This window comes from Leucoraja erinacea, chromosome 8 (genome assembly GCF_028641065.1).
Source record: "Leucoraja erinacea ecotype New England chromosome 8, Leri_hhj_1, whole genome shotgun sequence".
Classification (NCBI taxonomy): Eukaryota; Metazoa; Chordata; class Chondrichthyes; order Rajiformes; family Rajidae; genus Leucoraja; species Leucoraja erinaceus.
In genome coordinates this window covers 6,682,710-6,701,040 of record NC_073384.1, presented here as the reverse complement: position 1 = coordinate 6,701,040, position 18,331 = coordinate 6,682,710, and the positions used below count along the sequence as shown (strand labels likewise).

Below are 18,331 nucleotides of genomic sequence, written 5' to 3'. Positions count from 1 at the left end.
TAAGATTGATGTGAGAAAAGAATGTTCTCATCCAGAGAGTTGTAAATTTGTGGCAGAGGGCAGTGGAAGCCAAATCACTGGATGGATTTAAGAGAGAGTTAGTTAGAGCTCTGGGGGCTGGTGGAATCAAGGGATATGGGGAGAAGGCAGGCACGGGTTATTGATTGGGGACGATCAGCCATGATCAAAATGGATGGCGGTGCTGGCTCGAAGGGCCGAATGGCCTCCTCCTGCACCTATTGTCTATGTTTCTATGAACGGCTCGATTGTAATCATGTATCATCTTTCCGCTGACTGGTTAGCACGCAACAAAAGCTTTTCACTGTACCTCGGTACACGCAACGACGAATAAACTAAACTAAACTAAAGGTTGTAGATTAATTGGCTTCTGCAAATTGTAAATTGCCCATAGTGTTCGATATGATCGCAGGGTGGCACGGACTCGATGGGCCGAAGGGCCTGCTTCCGCGCTGTATTCTCTGAAGTCTAAAGTCGAAACCGACGAAGAACCACACGATTACTGGGAGGGTGTGAATCAGCCCGGCGGGTTGTCAGACGCATCATCTGTTCGCACGTTCATATGCCAAGCGTCGCGCGGAGAATCTGCATCTCTGTCACTTATTGAAGGCAAACCTGCACGCCAATGATTTATGACTGCAATATACTGTAGGAGGGAAGGTGGCAGACGCAGAAAGATGTAACGTGTTTGAAGTCTCAAGCTGATGGGGGAGCGAGTGGGAATCTCGGGGGGGGGGGGAGCAGGAGGTGGGATGTGGAGACTGATGCAGTTGGATTGTATAAAAAAAAACAGTGCATAAATATATATATACACAAGTGTATAAAACCATGAGAGTGTTTAAAATCATGAGAGGCATCGATCGGGTAGATGCACAGAGTCTCTTGCCCAGAGTAGGGGAATCGAGGACCAGAGGACATAGGTGAAGGGCAAAAGATTTAATAGGAATCTAAGGGGTGACCATTTCACACAGAGGGTGGTGGGTGTATGGAACAAGCTGCCAGAGGAGGTAGCTGAGGCTGGGACTATCCCAATGTTTAAGAAATAGTTAGACAGGCACACGGATAAGACAGGTTTGGAGGGATATGGGCCAAACGCATGCAGGTGGGATTGGTGTAGATGGGACATGTTGGTCGGTGTGGGCAAGTTGGGCCGAAGGGCCTGTTTACACGCTGTATGACTCTATGATTCTAAGATTACATCCCATGGGCTCAAAGTACAAAATCAGCGCAGTGCAATCCAGGGTTCCAACCCAATACCAGGCCTCACGCAGGTCACGGGGAGAACGTACAAACTCCGTACAGACAGCACCCGTAGTCGGGATTGAACCCGGGTCTCTGGTGCTGTAAGGCAGCAACTCTACCGCTGCGCCATCATGACCGCCCTTCTGCTGCTAGAACGTACGAACCTTAGAACAGGAAAGGGGTTTTATTTGTGGAGAGACACAAGGAACTGCAGATGCTGGAATCTTGAGAAAAACTCAAAGTGCGGTTGGAACTCAACGGTTGAGGCGGCATCTTAGTTTGAAGGAGTTTAGAGACGCAACGTGGAAACAGGCTGTTCAAGAAGGAACTGCAGATGCTGGAAAATCGAAGGTACTCAAAAAAGCTGGAGAAACTCAGCGGGTGCAGCAGCATCCATGGAGCAAAGGAAATAAGCAACGATTCGGGCCGAAACCCTTCTTCAGACTTTTGTGCTCGTTTTCTAGTATCTTTGGACAGGATAAACTACATACACAACTGTGTATCGCAGGAGTAACGGGTCATCCCGCCCCACACAGTCCACCAAACATCACACAGGCCCTCTGGCCCAACAAATCCACGCTGACCAGCGATGGCCCCATTCTCCGGCCCTCGAGGGGATGAGCAGGGGCTGGGCTGGGCTGGGTGACCTCCCTCAACCTGCAAATGAACAATGGCCCTGTAGTCAAGGATGATTCTTGTCGCAGTGCAAGACAATGCCTACAGGAAGGAGGGACAGGGAGGAAATTGGTTGAGGAGGCGGAATGTAATTAATACCCCCAAATGATGGTGATAATGAAACAGCTATAGATAGATCTATTAAAGCTTTTCCAACTTGCAGTGCTTTACTGTTCATGAATAATATGTAGGAGGGTACTTACTGCTTAATAATATTAACAGATTAAATATGACACTGGATCGAGTGGATTGGAAAGGGGGTTAAGACAAATTGATTGAATTCAAAAGAATCTTTTGACCAATTAATTGAATGAAGGTTACATTGTGGTCGATGTTCACAAATGCATGAGTTCTTCCACTTGAAGTGAGTAGCGAATGTGTGCCCTGATGAATAGATGGCACTGAGCAGTACTGGAACGGATAGCATTTTGGCTGAAATTTAATGAGCGATTGTTAAGGAACAAGTTAACGAGAAGCTTTTACATATGAAATCAATTCTCGCTCGTATCTGCGATGAGATAATGTCCAATATCAACATTGCGAGTCGATGTGGCATGTTGCGAAAATGGGCGGCAATGAAATTCAGGGAGTTCGGAGAGCGTAAGATAATTCCAGAGGTGGAAATAATAAATTGCAGATGTTCAAGTAAAGGGCCTGTCCCACTTGGGCGTAACTTGGCGCGTGAAGATGATGTCGCGTAAATTACGCACCAATGACGCCCAAGTGGGACAGGCCCTTTACTCAGCGGGTCAAGCAGCATCACTGGAGAACATAGATAGGGGACGTTTCGGGTCGGGCCACTTCTTCACACAGACGGATATTTCCAATACTTGTATAGGAAGGAACTGCAGATGCTAATTTGCACTCAGCGGGTCAGACAGCATCTTTGGAAAAACGGAACAGTCAGTCCCCTAAGTTCATAAGTTCATAAGTTGTAGGAGCAGAATTAGGCCATTCGGCCCAACAAATCCAATCTGCCATTCAATCATGGCTGATCTATCTTTCCCTCTCAAATTCTCCCCACACCCGTACTTATCAAAAACCTATCTATCTCCACCTTAAAAATACCCATTGACTTGGCCTGCACTGCCGTCTATGGCTTGTAAATACACATGGAAATGCATAGAATAGTAGACAATAGGTGCAGGAGTAGGTATCAATTGAAGGATATGGGTCACAGTGTAACAATAAGGGGTAGGCCATTTAGGACTGAGATGAGGAGAAATGTTTTCCCCAAGAGAGAGTTGTGAGTCTGTGGAATTCTATGCCTCAGAGGGCAGTGGAGGCCAATTCTCTGGATGCTTTCAAGAGAGAGTTAGATAAAAATAGCGGAATCAGGGGATGTGGGCAGAAGGCAGGAACGGGGTACTGAAAGAGAAAGGTTGAACAAGTTAGGTCTTTATTCTTTGGAGCGCAGAAGGTTAAGGGGGGACTTGATAGAGGTCTTTAAAATGATGATGAGAGGGATAGACAGAGTTGACGTGGAAAAGCTTTTCCCACTGAGAGTAGGGAAGATTCAAACAAGGGGACATGACTTGAGAATTAAGGGACAGAAGTTTAGGGGTAACATGAGGGCGGACTTCTTTACTCAGAGAGTGGTGGCTGTGTGGAATGAGCTTCCAGTGAATGTGGTGGAGGCAGGTTCGTTTTTATCATTTAAAAATAAATTGGATAGTTATATGGACGGGAAAGGAATGGAGGGATATGGTCTGAACGCAGGTGTATGGGATTAGGGGAGAATACGTGTTCGGCACGGACTAGAAGGGTCGAGATGGCCTGTTTCCGTGCTGTAAATTGTTATATGATTATATGGTTATATCACAGTGAATAGCGGTGCTGGCTCGAAGGGCCGAATGGCCTACTCTTGCACCTATCGTCTATTGTCTATCTTATTTATGGCACTCCTTTGATACAACTTTTCACACGATTTTCCGACTGATTTTTCTCTCCTTTCCTCTTCCTTCTCCTGACCACGTTGACTAGAGTAAAGATGCTGGAATCAGGACTCTGGTCATGTTGGATGAACAAGGAGGTAAGATCGAGACGTTTCAATTTGTCCTTTGAAATTTTAACTTACAAACTTTTGTTTAATAAGTGATTATTTTTTCAGAAATCAGAATTTTTAGAAATACGTTCAGAAAATATTTTCAGATATTTCCACTAGTGGGAGAGTCTAGGACTGGAGGTCAAAGCCTCAGAATTAAAGGATGTTTTTTAGGAAGGAAATGAGGAGACATTTATTTTGTCAGAGGGTGGTGAATCTGCGGAATTCTTTGCCATGGACGGCTGTAGAGGCCAAGTCTGTGGATATTTTTAAGGCAGAGATTGATAGATTCCTGATTAGTACGGGTGTCAGAGGTTATGGGGGGAAGTTAGGAGAATGGGGTTAGGAGGGAGAGATAGATCAGCCATAGATCAGTGAATGGCGGAGTAGACTTGATGGGCTGAATGGCCTAATTCTGCTCCTATCACTTATGATCTTATATACATTTTCAGAAATATCACTTTTCAGAAATAACATTTTCAATTTTTATTTTACTTTTAATTTTATATAAAACTTTTCAGAAACATACATCTTCAGAAATAAAATGTTGAGTTTTTATTTTAAAATAAAATGTTTCAAACTTGTTCAATGCGATAAGTTTTCAGAAATAGAATATTCATAAACAAATTTTCAGAAATGATAAGAGTGTTGATGTTCTCAAGTGACAATTTGTGGGGAGAACGGTGGAGGGTGGATGATTTTAAATCCTTGGATTTTTTTAGTTGAATATTAACACTCAAAAGTCAAAGTTTGCTGACTTCACTTCCAAACCGTGAAGACACGAGGCCCAATAACAAACTGTTTAAGAAAGAACTGCAGACACCGGAAGAATCTAAGGTCGACAAAAAAGTTGGAGAAACTCAGCGGGTGAGGCAGCATCTATGGAGCGAAGGAATAGGTGACGTTTTGGGTCGAGACCCTTCTTCAGTCTGAAGAAGGGCCTCGACCCGAAAGGTCGCCTATTCCTTCCTTACATAGATGCTGCCTCACCCGCTGAGTTTCTCCAGCTTTTTTGTCTACCTATAACAAATTGTTTTTTGATGAAAGTTATTTAACAGTATAATTGCTGGGTATTCTGTTCAAAAAAGCTGCTGTGAAGATTGTCTTACTCATGTGAACTAACTTCTGCAGATAGAAATGTTTCTTTGTTTTGCTGATTTCTCCCGATTTTTTCCTCCCCGCTAAACGTGCTAAGGCTGAACAGGAAGACCCATGCGCAGGATTATCTAATGCTATTTGGTCGGTACAAGAAGAGAGGGAAAGGGGTCCTTCCCCTCCCCCCCCCTTGAGAAACCGTAAACATTTCAGGCCATAGAGACTTGCCAAGAGAAAATCGTCTCAGTACACAAATCTTTCCCAGTCATTCTAAAGCGCCTAGCAACAAATGGGTGGCAGGGTGGCGCAGCGGTAGAGTTGCTGCCCTACAGCGCCAGAGACCCGGGTTCGATCGTCTATTTGTCTGCTCAAGTTCCCTCCTGCCTGTGGATGGCCCATATCCCTCATATCATATCCTGCCCATGTACCTGTCCAAATGCTTCCTAAACATTGCGATAGTACCTACCTCCTCTGGCAGCTCGCTCCGTAAACCCACCATCCTTGGTGTAAAAAAGATACCCCTCAGCTTCCTACTAAATTCCCCCCCCCCATCTCGCCTTAAACCCATGTCCTCTGGTTCACAATTCCCTTACTCCGCATAAAAGTCACTGTGTAAAAGACTCCGTGTATCCACCCGATCTATTCCTCTCACATAGAAACATAGAAACATAGAAAATAGGTGCAGGAGTAGGCCATTCGGCCCTTCAAGCCTGCACCGCCATTCAATATGATCATGGCTGATCATCCAACTCAGTATCCCGTACCTGCCTTCTCTCCATACCCCCTGATCCCTTTAGCCACAAGGGGCACATCTAACTCCCTCTTAAATATAGCCAATGAACTGTGGCCTCAACTACCTTCTGTGGCAGAGAGTTCCAGAGATTCACCACTCTCTGTGTGAAAAAAAGTTTTTCTCATCTCGGTCCTAAAAGATTTCCCCCTTATCCTTAAACTGTGACCCCTTGTTCGGGACTTACCCAACATCGGGAACAATCTTCCTGCATCTAGCCTGTCCAACCCCTTAAGAATTTTGTAAGTCTCTATAAGATCCCCCCTCAATCTTCTAAATTCACGATCGTATAAACCTTGATAAGATCACCCCTCATTCCTCCTGCGCTCCAAGGAATAAAGTCCTAGTCTGCTCAACCTCTCCCGAGAACTCAGGCCCTTGAGTCCTGGCAACATCCTCGAAAATCTTCTCTGCACCCTTTCCAGCTTGACAATGGCTTTCCTACAACCTGGTGAGCAAACAGCTGGGAAGGAACTGTATGGTACTGAGACACTGCTAAGAAAATCTGAAAATGATATGTTTCGATTTTCTCGCTAATCAAATACCTGGCATTTCCGTTTATTTTCACGGGCCAAGGACTGTCCTAACATTTCATTCCTGTACAGAATGCTCCTGAATTCTTGACTCCCCGGACTCAATGGCTCCAAATGTTAAATGCGTCTGTGAAACTGCGACACCTCATCCTCCAGGAATATCAATAAGGTTATAAACTCAGAGGTGCTGATGGCACCCTTGACTCACATCGGGCAAAATGTGCCAAGTAAATTGTAAAGTAAGTGCAAAGTAAGAGTATTTTATGGCCAGCGACACAGCCGTTAAATAATTCCATGAAAGGGCACAAAGATGCTGGAGTAGACCAATTGGTCAGGCAACATCTCCGGAGGACATGGATGGGTGACGTTTAGGATTGGGACCCTTCTTCGGACTCCAAGAACTGGAGGGCTGGAAGACCTTCCTGGTGGGAGATGGAGGTGTAGAGGGAGGTGTAGTTAGGCGGTCACAGTGGCCCAGCGGTAGAGTTGCTGCCTTACAGCGAATGCAGCGCCGAAGACCCGGGTTCGATCCCGACTACGGGTGCTGTCTGTACGGAGTCTGTACGTTCTCCCCGTGACCTGCGTGGGTTTTCTCCGAGATCTTCAGTTTCCTCCCGCACTCCAAAGTTTGTAGGTTAATCGGCTTGGTAAATGTGGAAATTGTCCCTAGCGGGTGCAGGATAGTATTAGTGTGCGGGGATCGCTGGTCGGCACGGACCCGGTGGGCCGAAGGGCCTGTTTCCATGCAGTATCTCTAAACTAAACTAAACTAAATTAAAAAGGGTCTGGACTTCCATGGTAAAGATGAGATAAGAGTCAAGAGTGTTTTATTGTCAAATGTCCCAGTAGACAACAATGAAATTCTTACTTGACAAATGGGGGCCTAGACATTGGAAGTTATTGAAGAGTTGTGAGGTGTCACAGATGTAGGTTGGAAGGAAGACAGACACAAAATGCTGGAGTAACTCAGTGGGACAGGCAGCATCTCTGGAGAGAAGGAATGAGTGACGTTTCGGATGGAGACCCTTCTTCAGACTGATGTCGGGGGAGGGGGGCGGGACAGAGATAGAGTGTAGTCGGAGACAGTAAGACTGGTGGGAGAACTGGGAAGGGGGAGGGGATGGAACCAAGGTGGGTGGAGATGAGTTCAGTGGGGCAGGAGCAGGCAGAAACAATGGGCCTGCCAGGGCAGATTGTAAACTTTGGGGCAGAGATAGAGACAGGCGGTGCGGGGCTGGGGAACGACAAGGTTGGTGGCTTTGGAGGTCATAGTGTCATAGAGAGTGATACAGTGTGGAAACAGGCCCATAGCCCAACTTGCCAACAGGTCCCAGCTACACTATTCCCACCTGCCTGCACTTAGTCCATATCACTTCAAACCTGTCCTATCCATGTACCTGTCCAACTGTTTCTTAAACGTTGGGATAGTCCCTGCCTCAACTACCTGCTCTGGGAGCTTGTTTCATACACCCCCCACCCTTTGTGTGAAAAAGTTACCCCTCGGATTCCTATTAAATCTTTTCCCCTTTACCTTGAACCTGTGTCCTCTGCTCCTCGATTCCCAATTCCTCCGTCTACGCCGCATCTGCTCCCAGGATGAGGTGTTCCACACCAGGGCATCGCAAATGTCCTCATTCTTCAGGGAACGGGAGTTCCCCTCCCCTACTATAGATGAGGCTCGCACCAGGGTCTCCTCCATTCCCCGTAACACTGCTCTCTCTCCCCATCCCCCACTCGCAACAAGGGCAGAGTCCCCCTGGTCCTCACCTTTCACCAGTCGTCACATACAACAAGTAATCCTCCGTCAGTTTCGCCACCTCCAACGTGACCCCACCACTCGCCACATCTTCCCATCTCCCCCCATGTCTGCCTTCCTCAAAGACCGCCCCCTCCGCAACTCCCTTGTCAATTCTTCCCTTCCCTCCCGCACCACCACTTCCCCGAACATTTTCCGTTGCAACCGCAGGAAATGCTACACTTGTCGCTTTACCCCCCCCCCCTCGACTCCATTCAAGGACCCAAGCAGTCGTTCCAGGTGCGACAGAGGTTCACCTGCACCCCCTCCAACCTCATTTATTGCATCCGCTGCTCTAGATGTCAGCTGATCTATATCGGTGAGACCAAGCGTAGGCTTGGCGATCGTTTCGCCCAACAACTCCGCTCAGTCCGCAATAACCAACCTGATCTCCCGGTGGCCCAGCACTTCAACTCCCCCTCCCATTCCGTATCAGTCCTCTCTGTCCTGGGTCTCCTCCATGGCCAGAGCGAGCAACACCGGAAATTGGAGGAACAGCACCTCGTATTCCGCTTGGAGAGTCTGCATCCTGCGGGCATGAACATTGAATTCTCCCAATTCTGTTAGCCCTTGCTGTCTCCTCCCCTTCCTATCTCTCCCTCAGCCCTCAGACTCCTACCCCTCCTTTTTCCTTTCTTCTCCCTGCCTCCCCCCACCCCCATCAGTCTGAAGAAGGGTTTCGGCCCGAAACGTTGCCTATTTCCTTCGCTCAATAGATGCTGCTGCACTCGCTGAGTTTCTCCAGCGTTTTTGTGTCCCTTCCATTTTCCAGCATCTGCAGTTCCTTCTTAAATACCTGATCTATTCCTCTTATGATTTTGTACACCTCTAAAAGATCCCCCTCATCCTCCTGCGCTCCAAGGAATAGAGTCCCAGTCTACTCAGCCTCTCCCTATAACTCAGACCCTCTAGTCCTTACAACATCCTCGGGAATCATCTCTGATAGTGTTAGTGTGCAGGGATCGCTTGTCTACGAGGTCGTGGTGGACCAAAGGGCCTGTTTCCGTGCTCGATCTCTAAACATGAACTAAATATTACACTCCCGTCTCCAAAGTGGTACTCCCTAAACTATTTCCTTGGGCTATTGTTAATTAATTAACTCGAGTGGATGCAGAAGGAGTCATGGCAAATGGAACAACAATTGGGAGGTGCGGTGGAGCAATGGTAGAGTTGCTGCCTCACATCGCCAGAGACCCAGGTTCGATCGCTGCCTGCACGGAGTTTGCACGTTCTTCCCGTGACCTGCGCGGGATTTCCCCGGGTGCTCCGTCCGGTTTCCTCCCACACTTCAAAGACGTGCAGGCCTGAAGGTTAATTGGCTTTGGTAAAATTGTAAAACATGTCCCTCGTGCGTGTAGGATGGCGCTCCCGGTGGGGCCGAAGGTCCCGTTTCTGCGCCGTATCTCCTCAGCAAAAAGCGTAACGGGGAAGGTCGAGCTCCCTATCGAAGAATTGCTGAAGATTTCTACTCCAGCAGCGTGGTGCTAACTTTCAGAGCAGTCATTATGAGCATTCGATCGCGTGGCAAACGTTGACAATTTAACAACTGATCTCCTTTTTAGGTCCAGCGTCGACAAGTACTTTGGGCCAGCATTCAGTATGCATGTAGTAATGGGAACAATGTATCGAAGTAGAGAACATTTTCTTTGCCATTCATAACTTTAATCGACACCGACATTATTCATGTTTTTCCGGCTCAATGCAAAACCAAAATTCATTGCACTACTATCATCCCTTTATCCTGACCAGAACAACTTGACCGTGTTGAAGATGGCATGAACCATATCAACCAAGACATGAAGGAAGCTGAGAAAACATTAAAAGATTTAGGGAAATGCTGTGGCCTTTTCATATGTCCATGTAACAAGTAGGTACTGGGTACGCAGCCCTGCTGTGGAGTGTCCAGTTGTTGCAGTGAATGTCTGAAAAGTTTCTATCCTTATTTGAAATTGTCTTTTTTTTTCCCCACCCCCTATATGTCCTTTCTTTCTCATCTGCTTCAATGTGTGGCGATTTATATATATATGTGTATGTAAAAAACAAAACCCCATCTTGTGTTCAACCAGAGCAAATGGAACGCATCGAGGAAGGAATGGACCAAATCAATAAGGATATGAAGGAGGCAGAAAAGAATTTGACAGATCTAGGAAAGTTCTGTGGTCTTTGTGCCTGTCCATGCAACAAGTAGGTGCTGTCTGCTTGACTGCTTGCCTGCTTGTCAAAAGCTTCTGAGCACCCAAGGCTCCAGTTATGCCTTGTGCAGCTCATCCACATTCGGCAATAGAGGGAGGATGAGCGTGCAATATGCAGAATAATAATAATATTAATAATAATAAATACCGGCAACCATTTCATAGTGTAGGCTCTCGGATCGATCTAATGCATAAAGAAATCAGGCATGCTGCAGAAAAGACACAACCATCTTTGACCTCTCTCTAAGAGATACTCCTGCATGCTCAGTATACCCGCTTGATGCCAACTTATAGACGGCAACCCAAAATAATAGAGTATTACTGGAACACACTCGGTTTTGGCAGCATTTCACCCATCAGTCCACGGATGGCACCACTTTTTACGCGCAACACGCCGTTGTGTCACGTGACGGTGCCTTGCCGCGAGCGCGTTCGCGTATGATGCGGTGGATCTTAGCACGTTGGGGTCCATTTTGAACGCGTCGCATGTTGAAATGTCCGCCACACAAAAGGAAACAACGAAAAGCAAAAAGTATGTGGGAAGAATATGGCCAAACTTGACCTTCCCTGAAAGGACCACACTGTCCCAATGTAATTTTCCAGCAGAAAAGTTCACGTAAATCAAACAGCCTCCTCCGCTCCTCCGTGGCCACCGCACCACCACCATTTTATGAAAAGTCTTGTTGCCCCGCATGTTTATTACCACCAATCTGTTTAATGCCTGAGTGTGTTCTTGTACGTTATGTAATAATCTATTATTTGAGCATGTAGACTTACCACCAGGGTCTGACCATGTGCAGTAATGCTGTAATAGATTGTCACCCCCAAACATTGAATTCTGAACCATGCTTGATAACAAATTAGCATCTAAAAATGAAGAGAGTTCAGTTCCGTTTGGTTTGATGTATTGGCACGTCAGCCGGGGTACAGTGAAAAGCTTTACTTTAAGTTTACTTGGATTATTAAATATTTAGACATCAGATATACAGCGTGGAAACAGGCCCTTTGGACCGCTGAGTCCGTGCCGACCAGCGATCACCCCGTACACTAGCTAGCCGATAAAACACCAGGGACAATTTACAATTTTTGCCGTTGCATTTAACCTGCAAACCTGTGCGTCTTTGGAGTATGGGAGGAAAATGGAGCGCTTGGAGAAAACGCACGTGGCCACAGGGAGAACGTGCAAACTCCGTGCAGACAGCACCCGAGGTCAGGATCGAACCTGGAGCTGTGAGGCAGCAACTCTGCCACTGTGCCACCCGCAGGATGACAACAAAGCCCTGATCCTAATCCTGATCCAGATCCAGATCCAGATCCTGACCCTGACCCTGACCCAGATCCAGATCCTGATCCGGATACTGATCCAGACCCTGACCCAGATCCTGATGACCCTGACCCTGACCCTGACCCTGACCCTGACCCAGATCCGGATACTGATCCAGATCCTGACCCAGATCCTGATCCAGATCCTGATCCAGATCCTGATCCAGATCCTGATCCAGATCCATATAACCATATAACCATATAACAATTACAGCACGGAAACAGGCCATCTCGGCCCTACAAGTCCGTGCCGAACAAATTTTTTTTCCCCTTAGTCCCACCTGCCTGCACTCATACCATAACCCTCCATTCCCTTCTCATCCATATGCCTATCCAATTTATTTTTAAATGATACCAATGAAGATTGGTATCATTTAATGATCCAGATCCAGACCCTGACCCTGACCCTGACCCTGACCCTGACCCTGACCCAGATCCAGATCCTGATCCAGATCCTGATCCAGATCCAGATCCAGATCCCACCTCAGATGAATCCCAACTATATTTTGGAGACACAAGGAATTGCAGATGCTGCTTTACACAAAAAAAAGACACCAAGCACTGGAGTAACTCAGCAGGTCCAGGCAGCCTGTCTGGAGAACATGGATGGTTGGCGTTTCGGGGTTGGGACCCAGTCTGAAGAAGGGTCTCGACTAGAAACGTCACCTACCCATGTTGTCCAGCAATGCTGCCTGACCCGCTGAGTTACTCCAGCATTTGGTGTCTTATTTTCATGTCATTCTTCATTCATGTCACAGGCAGACCCAAGACCTATTACACATACCCACTTCCTTGTGACAGGATGCTGATGAGACTCTAATTGGAATCATTGGACTGTCGGTACACGCTTCAGTAGCTCTGACCAGCATCAGGAATCATCTTGGCAACCCTTCACCAAGTACCAATTAAACATTGGACGCAGGAGGATTGAACAAAATAATATTTTGCTCCTTATCTGTATCAGTGAAGACCATAAGACCAGAAGGCATAGGAGCAGAATTAGGCCATTCAGCCCATTGGGTCTGCTCTGCCATTCAATAATGGCTGATCTATTTTCCCCATCCTCAGCCTCATTCTCCTGCCTTCTCCCCATAACCTGTGACCCCCGTACTAACCAGGAACCTATCCATCTCCGTTTTAAAAATACCCAATGACTTGGCCTCCAGAGCCGTCTGTGGCAATGAATTCCACAGATTCACCACCCTCTGACAACAGACATTCATCCTCATCTCCATTCTAAAGGTACGTCCTTTAATTCTGAGGCTGAGCTCTCTGGTCCTAGACTCTCCCAGTGGTGGAAACATCTTCCCCCACATCCACACTCTCCAGACCTTTCATTATTCAGTATGTGTCAATAAGAAGGGACACAAAAAAGCTGGAGAAACTCAGCGGGTGCAGCAGCATCTATGGAGCGTAGGAAATGGGCAACGTTTCGGCCCGAAACGTTGCCCATTTCCTACGCTCCATAGATGCTGCTGCACCCGCTGAGTTTCTCCAGCTTTTTTGTGTACCCATCGATTTTCCAGCATCTGCAGTTCCTTCTTAAACGAAAAAAGTTTCAATAAGATCTCCCTTCATCCTTCTAAACCCCAACGAGTACAGGCCCAGAGCCGTCGGTTCGATCCTGACCTCGGCTGCTGTCCGTGTGGTGTTTGTTTTTCACTCAACCTCATGAAGACAGAACCAGCCTTCTTTTTAACCCATCTCCAACACCCAGTATTGACCTCCGATTCCAAACTATCTGGCAGAATTGCATTAGGAAAATAGTAAAAGGCTGCCTTGTCATTTAACACATAACAGAGGACAGTACAGCACAGGAACAGGTCCTACAGCCCACAATATATCTGTGCCGAACAAGATGCCAAGGCCATCTCTTTTCTGCTGGCATATAATCCACATCCCCCCCCATATCCCTGCATATCCATGCATATCCATGTGCCCATCCAACAGTCTCTTAAACACCACCGTCACATCTGCCTCCACCTCCGCTCCCGGCAACACACTCAAGGCTCCCGCCACCCTCTTAGTAAACACCATTGCCCCACGTCTCTCCTTTAAACTTTGCCCCTCTCACCTTAAAGCTTTGCCCTCTTGTATTTGACATTTCCACCCCAGGAAAGAGGGAGAGAGAGAGAAAGGCAAGAGTGTTTTATTGCCATATGTCCCAGATAGACAATGACATTCTTACTCGCAGGAGCATACATATACATACACATATATACACACACACAAACACACACATATATACACATATATACACATATACATGTACTCACACATATATATTATATACACACACATACATATATATATACACATATACATATACATACACACACACACATATATATACACACACACACACATACACACACACACACACACACACACACACACACACACACACATATACACACACACAGAAATATATATATACACACACACACATACACACACACACACACACACACACATACATATATATATATATACATACACATATACATATACACACACACACACACATATATATGTTTAGGAAGGAACTGCAGATGCTGGAAAAATCGAAGGTAGATAAAAATGCTGGAGAAACTCAGCGGGTGAGGCAGCATCTATGGAGCGAAGGAATAGGTGACGTTTTGGGTCGAGACCCTTCAGATATATATATAAAAATGTATACACACACATATACATATATATACATACATATAAACACACACACATACACACATATGTACATATACAGTATATACACACACACACACATACATACACATAAAAACAAACAAACAATAATAGTGCAAACAGACAAAGCCAATGCCACCAAGTCTATGTCATTGTTTACCCACAATTGTTGACCTGATCAAGAGCAATGGAAGAGTTCTAGGGCAGGCTGATGGTGCATGTTTTTGCAGGCCAGTCCAAATCAAATCTCACCCCCCCAACATGCCGTTGGAGAATCAGTCACCTTTTATTTGTCTAGGTGCTGGAAAGTAAAGCTTCAGGAAAAGCAGAGTGACTTTCTAACACAAGCATTATGCTGCACATCTCAGAGGCCTGACACTGCAGCAGTGCCGTGATTTATATGCTATTGTCGACAGCACGGATGAGAATGGGTCTTTACATTTATATTCTAGTTCACACTGGTTGTACAAGTCACCTTTTCTTTCAGCCTGCTCTCGATTAACTGTCTCGGGTTCTGCTTAATAATCTTCTGCCTCCCCCGTCCAATATTACCCCTCTGTCAGAGATCCATTCTACCTGTATTCTTGTGTAGGAAGGAACTACAGATGCTGCTTTACACCGAAGGTAGACGCAAAATGCTGGAGTGACTCAGCGGGACAGGCAGCGTCCGTGTCAAGACCCATCCTCAGGCCATTCCTTCTCTCCAGAGATGCTGCCTGTCCCGCTGAGTTACTCCAGCATTTTGTGTCTATCAACATGTATCCCTGACCAGTCACCACTTCCGTTACCGCTAGAGCACCCTGTTCAAGTGTACCAACAGAGAGCTGGAGCTGCCTGAAGGGCATGTCCCACTTGCCGATTTTTACCGGCGAGACTGCTGGCGTCATATCAGTGTCGCCGAAAGATTTTTAACGCTTCGAAATCCAGCGGCGACAAAAAAAATGTCGCGACACTTGAAAAAAAAAAAAAATACCGCGCGTGAATACGTCGTTACGCCACCAAATTTCCAGTGACCTGATTCGTCACTGTCAATGATACCGGCAGTCGCCGAAAAAAATCGCCAAGTGCGACAGGCCCTTGAATGTGTTTCCCCGTTTCCTTCTACCGCCCACGGTACAAGGGTTTCTCCAAGGCTTTTCCTTCTGAGGCGAATTACTTTACCGATAGCTTTATCGTTTTACGCTCTCGCATTTGTTTCACTCCACTGTTTGTCTTTAGTCCGTGTGTTCGTTTACGAGGGAGTTGTACAACAGGGATCGATGTTTGGCCAACGAAATCAGTAGCAGTACCGATATATTAGACTGGGATGTAAACACCATTTTAAATCTAGGGGGAACCACTCCACATCAGGTTGGTACAGTGGTTCAGAGGAACTATCTCAATTTGCCGACCTTGACCTGTTATCTCAATAACTAATAGACAACTGCTTAACAATAGCAAACCCACTACCTTCAGCAATAAAGGGGAGTGAATTTTAGTCTTTTTAAAAATGCTCCTCACTTATTCTTGATTCGATGATTTGCCTTCTTAAGGGCCTGTCCCACTTTCCCGAGTTATTCACGAATTCTCCCGAGTTATTTACAAATTCTCCCAAGTTTTACCCTCGATTCAAACTCGCAGAATGTTCGTAATTCGCAGAGTCCGTAGGTGTCCGTGGATATATCGTAGCGGCTCGTTATGTCAGCCATAGGGACTCGGGGCTATTTTTTTACTCGTGGACATTTTTCATCAGGATGGAAAAAACGTCCCGACTTACCTGATGCCCCGAGTACCTACGGCTGGCATAAACGAGCCGCTACGATATATCCACAGACTCCTACGGACTCGCTACGGGCATTCTGCGAATTTGAATCAAGGGGAAAACTCGGGAGAAAACTCGGGAAAAGTGGGACAGGCCCTTTAAGCTTATGGCCCTTGGCAGTTATATTTGCAACCTCGAGTGTTGTGCTGGTTAATAAATCCAATCTCTAGCATAATGGGCAAAACATTCCTATTGAAGTGAAAATGAAATAGATGTTTACAGAGATTATGGAAACATTTAATCGACCAATATAATATATCGGTATACTATCGTTTTCTCAAATGTCCATTCGCCTGAGCCAGTGGGAAGGTTGAATTGTAAGGACTGCAAGGATTTGGTTCCAATGTGCACTGAGTGTCTCGTTGTTTTCATTGCCCAGACTCAAGTCAAGCGATGCTTGGGGGAACAACCAGGATGGGGTGGGGGAAGCCAACCACGCGAGCAGACGGGGTGATCGCCATATAACCATATAACCATATAACCATATAACGATTACAGCACGGAAACGGCCATCTCGGCCCTACAAGTGCCGTGATGGATGATATGCCGTGAGCAGATGGCCTCCACCATCAGCGGGGGTTTCATACCCCGTCCCAGGTGGGCTCTCTTGTTTGAATCTCCCATTCCATCTCTAGATCTACAACATAGATCTACAATGCCTAGAATACGCTGCCAGAGGTGGGGATGGGGGGGGGGGGGAGGGGGGGGGGGGGGGGGGGGGAGGGGGAGGGGGGGGTTGGGGGGGGGGGGAGTGGAGTGGGGGGTGGGGGCAGATATGACCGTCCTGTTTAAGAGACTTTTCGGTACCCACATGGACATGCGTGGAATGGGGGGGTATTGAACACATGACGGCTCAAAAGAGTTGGCAAAAGTAAGGAACTGCTGGTAGAGAGACACAAAATGGTGAAGATTTCAGTTGCAGTTTCAGTTCAGTTTATTGTCACGAGTACCGAGGTACAGTGAAAAGCATTTGGACAATAGACAATAGACAATAGGTGCAGGAGTAATCCATACGGCCCTTCGAGCCAGCACCGCCATTCAATGTGATCATGGCTGATCATCCATGATCAATACCGCGTTCCTGCTTTCTCCCCATATCCCCTGACTCCACTATCTTAAAGAGCCCTATCGAGCTCCCTCTTGAAAGCATCCAGAGAACCAGCCGCCATCACCCTCTGAGGCAGAGAATTCCATAGACTTACAACTCAGTGTGTGGGAAAATGTTTCCTCAACTCTGTTCTAAATGGCTTACCCCTTATTCTGGACTCCCCCAACATCGGGAACATGTTTCCCGCCTCTTGCTTCCCCAAACCCTTAATAATCTTATATGTTTCAATAAGATACCCGCTCATCCTTCTAAATCAGTATACAAGCCCAGCCGCTCCATTCTCTCAGCATATGACAGTCCCGCCATCCCGGGAATTAACCTTGTGAAGCTTTTGGTACGTGCTAACCAGTCAACAGAAAGACAAGCTTACAGTCAAGCCATTTACAGTGTATAGATACATGATAATGGAATAACGTTTAGTGCAAGGTAAAGCCTGCAAAACCCGATCAAAGTTAGTCTGAGGGTCCCCAATAAGGTAGATAGTAGATTATGAATAACTCAGCGGGTCAGGCAGCATCTCTGGAGAGAAGGAATAGGTAACGTTTCAGGTCAGAATCTTCTACAGATTCCTTCTCCAGAGATGTTTCCTGACCCGCTGAGTGCTGAGTTACTCCAGCATTTTGTGTAAGAAGGAACTGCAGATGCTGGAAAAATCTGAAGAAGGGTCTCGACCCGAAACGTCGCCTATTCCTTCGCTCCATAGATGCGGTCTCACCCGCTGAGTTTCTCCAGCATTTTTGCTTACCAGCATTTTGTGTCTATCTTTGGTATAAACCAGCATCTGCAGTTCCTTCCAATACAGATTCACAGTGAAAAGCTTTTGTTGCGTGTTATCCAATTGTTGGAAAGACTATCGATGATTGCAGCCGGGCCTCCCGCAGTGTACAGATACAGGATGAAGGTGAATGAGAGCCATTTCTTGGATTCCTCGTTTCCATCTTCGAAGAGGAGTTGGGGAGTGTTAATTTTAACTTCAGTGTTGTCCGGTGCACATGAAAGCACCCAATGCGAGAGAGCAATACCCTTACAG

General features: G+C 46.5%; 1 protein-coding gene across 1 annotated transcript in view; it reads left to right on the top strand.

Annotated features, from left to right (window-relative positions):
- The window catches only part of LOC129699279 (synaptosomal-associated protein 25-A-like), a 110,198-nt gene that overhangs the window by 82,534 nt on the left and 9,333 nt on the right, over positions 1–18,331 (top strand). The window contains 4 exon segments of the mRNA XM_055638931.1: positions 3,919–3,967; positions 10,259–10,376; positions 16,573–16,643; positions 16,721–16,790. Of these exon segments, the coding sequence (XP_055494906.1) occupies positions 3,919–3,967; positions 10,259–10,376; positions 16,573–16,643; positions 16,721–16,790 (308 nt within the window).